General features: G+C 41.2%; 1 protein-coding gene across 1 annotated transcript; it reads right to left on the bottom strand.

Moving 5' to 3' along the window:
- Positions 1 to 4,019: 4,019 nt before the first annotated feature.
- On the bottom strand, positions 4,020 to 6,852 carry LOC149839001 (polygalacturonase-like). The gene is made up of 4 exons (XM_090003914.1): positions 6,409 to 6,852; positions 5,896 to 6,185; positions 4,425 to 4,653; positions 4,020 to 4,238 (listed from the first exon to the last, which is right to left on the bottom strand). The coding sequence occupies exons 1-4, from the start codon at positions 6,850 to 6,852 to the stop codon at positions 4,020 to 4,022; spliced, it is 1,182 nt and encodes a 393-aa protein (XP_089860040.1).
- Between the last annotated feature and the right edge of the window lie 283 nt (positions 6,853 to 7,135).

The raw sequence follows: 7,135 nt of genomic DNA, 5'->3' as shown, positions 1-7,135 counted from the left end.
AAATGCACGATGATTAAAAGAAAATCACATAAATGGTGATGATCGCCTTCACAGGTAAGATGCTCGATTTGGATTGAAGCATGTAGAATGGGTCGTCAGTTAAAATAGAACCTAACATACTCATTCGTCTCTTTGGTTTCGTCAAGAAAGAGGATGCGATGGTATAAAAACTTTGATAGATAAGTTGTTAACACCTACGTTTCTGGAGTAGCAATGATTCAGTGTCCCTAGTCATCTGAGTTAGGGTACTGGGCTACCAAAAATTATCCTAGGTAGTAGATCCTATGAGCTTCTGTAAAAGTTCGGATGCAACCCTTGCCATGTATGTCTTTGAGAAATTCTCTCTCAGTCACAGGTCGTCCCCTTAGAAGAAGACTCAGCTAGTTGTCCGAGGTATCAAAATACATAGAATAACAAACCCTCTGGCAGTCTTAGTTATTTTTATGTTTCTTTTGTGCATACCTTCAGGACAGTTAATATTAAAACAAGATTATCATGCTCATTTTACTTATTCTGAACTCCTCATCATGAAAAAAACAACACATGTTAGTCTTGTTCTGAATTTTGATATGTATGCACCTATGAGATTTTTATAAATCTGACCCATTTTATGGGGTACAAGTGATGATTAAGTCGGTGCGGCAGGCGATGGCGCGATGATGTGATGATATAAAGATCCCACTCTTTCCTTGTTGTTTCGCTCTTAAGCACATTTTATAATTTTGCATAAGGGTTTCTTTGGAAATTCCTCTTTTGTATTAACTTTAATTATCAAAAAAACCTCATTTTGAATCTATGTGGTTCCAATGCTTAAATGGAGATACAAATCTATTGTGTAGATGAAGGTTCACCTGTAATGCTCCCAAGGTCTGTTGACTTGTTATTTCAAACACTATTTTTCTGTTGAACTGCTATTTTAAACTCTGAAAAAGGATTGCAAAGATTCAAATTTTTCCTAAAAGATTACAAGTTTAGGATTTTGGGGTGTTACATGAGTCTTGGTTAGGTTCACTGAATCCAAGTTATCAAAAAGAAGAAAAAAAGTATGAGAGAATGAGATTAGGGTTTGAACTCTCAACCTCTCACTCACAGGGAACTACCCTCAACTATTAGACCAACATGGTTTAGTTGGTCAAGAATGGCAAGCACGTTGTACATATACCTATTTTGGGTTTGTCCTGTAAGATACGGATCTAGGTTAGACTTGATTTAGAATTGAGAATCAGATCAAGAGGGTCAGCTAGATCCCTCACGAATCCTGTTATCCGGATCCCGACCCACTTGAGAGATAACATGACCATGTTGCCCTTGTTCTACCTACTTCGATAAAACATGCATAACTCTTCACTCAGAACTCAGAATCAAGTGAGGTTTAGTGTATTAGAACTGGGACATAGAGAGGGATATGCTTGTCTTACTTTTATGTTCAAACACGTAACATGAAAAATGAGGTCTGATAGACCATCTTTGGCAGGGTAGTTTGGTAATTTTATAAATAACAAAAATGTCAATTTGGTAAATTCAATGAGTCTTTATGTTACGAATAAATCCAACAACTACGAGAGATTCGACTGCAGAGTAAGGTAGTGATTCTTGCATTCGAGGTAAGGGAACATTTGCTAATAACTCCCTAGATAATTACATGCATAGTAATCTATATTTCTGATACTTTCAATAAGATGCATGTAGATTGTGGTACATATTATATGTTGATTTGAATACTTGATCGTGTCATAATTTTAGCAGATGATATGACTTGCATGACGAATGTGCTTGTTGTGAAAATGATGATAGTGGTTAGATACATATAATATGTTGCAAAAAATGGAAAGAAATGTTAGGCTTTGAAAAAAAGAGGTTGAGTTTTAAGGTTTTTGAAAATATTATTTATTTTGGGAATGTCAAGCTTATACCTGGGTAGGGGTATTGTAAGTATCATAGCATGATTAATTGATAATATACCTCGATGATGGATTGTTATTCCTAGAATTGTAGCATGCCCATGTGATTACATGTTGAACACTGGTTAGTGAACATACATTTAAAATTGTATAATACACAAACACTGGGAAAGAAAATGAAAGGAAAAAAATAATATACCTAGGGTAACAACACAGAGAAAGATAAAAAAACTCTACTAAGGAGGACATATTCTAGGGCTTTGTTAGAGGTGTATGTACCTCGCTCGTGCCTAAGATCTTGAGGAATCCATAGGTCATCCTTGTGGGCAAAAACATAGCCTATTTAGAGACATGTAGAAAGTAGCATGAACCACAAACCTTGAGAATATATATCTCATCGGATACCTTAGGACCGGTATAGCCCTCTGGGCTCTTCAACTAACTACTGATGAACATTTTGGGGTCTACGACTTGCAATTGATGGGCAAAACTATAGTGATTGGAAGTCTATAGTTAAGACCAGTTTGGACTATATTGTTTGTGGAGTGGTTCAGATGTCTGACCAACACCCTACACTCTGGAGTTGTCTACATGGGTTGCTATGCTCCAAGAGGCTATTTTCAGAATAGTCGATTAGCTTAGAAGATGACATTGAAAAATTCTACTCTAGAAATAAGGAATGGTTTCAAGAAAAGTAACAAAAAAGTAAAAGGAGGTTAAAATGTGTAAACAACATATGTGCTAGTTAGAGAACTAAACTCATACTAGAAGCTTAGAATTCACTATTGTTGTAATGGTCGTGTCTTATATTTGTAAATGGAACCTTACTAAGTTTTAGACTCACCCCACTTGGTTATAACTGTACGATCAAGAAGCGCTGCGGTGAGGAGGACTTGACTTGTGGACTCAGACTTGACTGCTAGTGACCTAAAGTGCTCTGGAGTACTTCATTTTATTTATGCATTTTCTATTATGAACATGTATTTGGACCTTTCAGTTAATGAACATGAATGATTTGGTATTCTTTTATAGATGGACCGGTTGGATATTTAGACCGTGTTATGACATGTATAATAAAAAAATATTTTGGCTTTATTTTGAAGTCATTTTGGTAATTTCCCTATGAAAAGTGATGCCCACAATCTCGTACTCGAAAGGTCCCGGTTCGGGTCATTACAAGCTTCCAATGATGTCCATAATGAGTATTATGAACCACGAAAAAATGTAGTGATTGATTAATTATGAGCTATTTTTTCAGTCGAATATGGCATGCCATTTTTATGCTCTTGAGAGTGATGATCATCCATGATCACCATATTATGCTTTGTTTGCTTTTAAAGTATCATGCCTATGTTGTCGCTCAATAAATTTATCTTATTCTTAAAAAAAAATGCCATTGTGTTTTTTTTTTGGGGGTAAAAGCATCAAAGCAGCCTAGCTACTCTGTGCAATTAATTGGCTGTGTAATATATCTATGGCCAAAAAGGCAATTGCGTTCCATCCTTAGTGATGATGTGTCCGGCCCTTGATGACAAAATTCAGAGCCCTGCCTTCTTATAGAGTTGGATCTTAGCCCATTATTTCATGGTAGTTTCTCTAATAGCAAGAGCGATTAGCTAATGATAGCTTTCTAACAAAAATAACAATTTCATGGCCGTCAACCAAAATTCAGGGTTCCCTTTCCCTCTTGGACCGAGAGTGAGGTAATCAGCCTGCCTTTAGTAAGATTTTGACCAAGAATGACAATGACATTTTGATCTGCCTTTGCGTGCATCTCTCTCTCTCTCTCTCTCTCTCTCTCTCTCTCTCTCTCTCTCGTGCTCCCCTTCAATCATGAAACACGAATAAAATGTAATCAATTTATTTTTTTTTCTTTTATTGGCTACTAACATTTGTGTATACATGTATATGTTCGGGTAAAGTTTAACATGGGGAGACCTAATTTACTGGTGCCAGTGGCTGCTAACATTATATATATATATATATATATATATATATATATATATATATATATATATATATATATATATATATATATATATATAGAGAGAGAGAGAGAGAGAGAGAGAGCATGTCAAACAGAACTCGTCAGTTAGGCCAGCCCGCTAAATAATGTGTTCAAAAGCAACTCGGTGGCACCATCAAGCCACTAGCAGTCCCTGCAACGTTCTGGCAAGACGATTTAGCTGGCTGTTTCTTGTATGTTAACTCCACATCCGCCATGCCGATCCCTTGGCAGTGTGCAACTGGACTGCACGCAAATTTCACGGCAACTGGTGTTGCTGAGCTACCCTTGATGTTGTCATATGTCACCTGTGATATCCTTACCCCAGAGTTCTGCAGTACAAAAAAAAACGGGATGTCCACATAAGATTAAAATAAGCATCGCTAGTAATCATTTCCAATGATATTTGGACTGCCGAGTATGCTTAGTAAAAAAATAATGCAGTTCATGAGCTCGATAACGTTAGGCATAATGCAGATTGTGAGCTCAAGTTAGAATTCATTGAGATGAATTAGTACCTGATTTGGGCAATTTTTGTTGCCGGGGCAGTAGTTTTGATCGATTATGATCGGATTATTGACATTCTGCATGGTGGCCTTCTGAAAGACAACCCCGCGGACGAACCCCGTGCTCATCCTTGCCCATGTTTTGATCCTCAGACCATTCTGTGTTCCTGTGAATACTGTGTCTTTCACTGTGACATTTTGAACCCCTGCTTCTGTAGCATCCTTGCCCAGACTTCCAATGCTGCAATGTCGACGCACAATTTCAGACCATAATTTAGCAATCACTCACACACATACACACCACCACCACCAAACAGTCTCACTGTTTAGCGTGATTAGAAAAGGTATATATTCATACGATAACAGCAATAAAGGAAAGAGAAATCTTAGACCGTATGGTGTAAGCCAAAGGAAACTGGAGTGAAAGGTGCAAAGCACCTGATCACTCTTCATCTTGGGGACAGGGCCTGTCATTTGTGGGGTCCAAGGCCTGATGGAGGGCAATCAGGTGCTTGATGCACAAATATTTGTGCAATCATGTTGCACCCGATTCGGACTAGGGATGGCAGTGGGGCGGGGCGGGGGACAAGGTCTCCACCCCCGCCCCGCCTCAAGATTTTATCCTCCACCCCCGCCCCAGCTCCCCGGCAGGGATGGATTTTATCCTCCACCCCCGCCTTCATCCCCGTTTCATGTCCTCCATCCCCGGTTCAAACGGGGATGAGGCGGGGCAGGGATATTGCGGGGAAAAGTGGTCGGGGCGGGGATGAAGCGGGGATCGTGGCGGGGATGGGGTGGGCGGGGAAAAGTGCACGTCCATCCCTGCCTCCACCCCCGGACGGGGATGGATTTTAACCTTCATCCCCATTTCATACCCTTCATCCCCGGTCCAAACGGGGTGAGGCGGGGCGGGGCCCGCTTTCCCCCGGTCCACTGTCATCCCTAATTCGGACTGGAAACCTAAAGCCCATCCTATGGGATATCTATCATGGTCAACCCCTTAAATCCGCTTTGCCAGGACCACATCGACGCAATATTTCTTGAAATAGACTCGTTATAAAATGGTTTTTCATCAATTTTCAAAATGGATGGCTTAGATCTCGATGAAACCCATCATTCCCTAATTTTAGAATAACTTCAACGAAATCTTAGTTTAAGCTTTATTGAATATCTAAAGACAAACCACATGATAAGACATGCTATCCTGAATATAAACCTGCTAGAGTGACTGCTTATCTTTATCAAAACCTCTTTTTTTTAACTAATGTTTTCTGGCTTAGAAGTCTGGCCTACACCCATCTTATATACCCAATAAAGAATATATTTTCTTTCAAGTATAGTGGCTCTATTCTCGAAGGGAAACACACATAAGAAAGAAGCAGGGGGAGTACAGCCATGTCTTGTACGAGGACCTTATTAGAAAGAATGTATTCAAGGAGAGGGTGTATGCATGCATGACAGACAACCAAAACGAAGCAATTACCTTATGCCATGTCCTGGGCCGCATGAAACTTGTTGGATCCATAGGTTCTGTGTCCCAGGCCCAATCGAGATGCAATCGTCCCCAGTCTGTATGCCCGTGCCTGTGATAGTAACATCGGATGATCGTTGCACGTGTATACCGTCCGTGTTCGGGCTGTTGCCGGAGGCCACAATGGTCACTCCCTGCACCTTGACATTCATGCAGCCATTGAACACAATGTGGTAGAGCTCACTGTTGATGGAGGTGAGCCCATTCACTGTAATGTCCTTTGCATTATTGAAGAGAAGAGACTGCATGCAAGAGAAGAAGCACACACACGTGAGCTCACGTGCTAAGCGTAAAACAATCAATTCAGAAGTCGTTTGCAAAAAGCAAAAACAATTTGATCTGTGACTTTTTTGGTACCGTCAATCAAGATCTTTGAAAATTTGTGTGTGTGTGTGTGTGTGTGTGTGTGTGAGAGAGAGAGAGAGAGAGAGAGAGAGAGAGAGAGAGAGAGAGAGAGAGAGTTACCGGCGCTCCGTCAGGACAGTTTCCAGAGGCAGCCTTGCACGCCCACAAAGCGGATCCCATGCCATCCAAATTCCCTCCCTGAATGCTGACACCCTGCACCCCGTCAAATTTCAACCAGTATCCGGCAGCGCTGTATGGTCGGTAATTTGCCGATGCTACGATGGTGCCGTCGATCCTTACGGTGATCTTACGGCTTTTACAGGGGCCGGCGAAGGTGATGGGCAGCACGAGGAACTTCCCAGAAGGGACGTGGACTGATGATGCAGGCCCAGTCGAGGAGCACGCTGCAGTCCAGGCCTTTCGGAAAGCCTGGCTGCTATCAGTCACGCCATCAGGCTTGGCACCATAGCTAGTGACGACGTAGTCAGCATTTGCTGGCCGGAGAAAGAGCAGAGCAAATAAGAAAAGGATCATGGCCAGGGAGATAACAGAGTTATTAGCCATGGCAAAGACACAGAAAAGGAAACTGTGTCTACCCAAGTCCAATGCTTGGCCAATTAAGTACGTACGCAACTATCAGCAATTTGGTATCTTGGGGCAGGCCAGGCCAAGATTCAAGACACAAGGTAAATGTCTGATGTGTCCAACGCTTCTTCAACAGGACATGCAACTGTTGTTGGCGCGAGGTGGGCTCGATTCAGGCCAGACCCAAGAGTCACAAAAAACAGGGGAGTGGGGTAAACTAATGTCCCCTCTCTTGATCAGATCGAGATGAGAGGTGGATTTG

Source organism: Nuphar pumila, chromosome 4 (assembly GCF_984573655.1).
Source record: "Nuphar pumila chromosome 4, dmNupPumi1.hap1.1, whole genome shotgun sequence".
Taxonomy (NCBI): Eukaryota; Viridiplantae; Streptophyta; class Magnoliopsida; order Nymphaeales; family Nymphaeaceae; genus Nuphar; species Nuphar pumila.
This window is presented reverse-complemented; position numbering and strand designations above follow the sequence as displayed.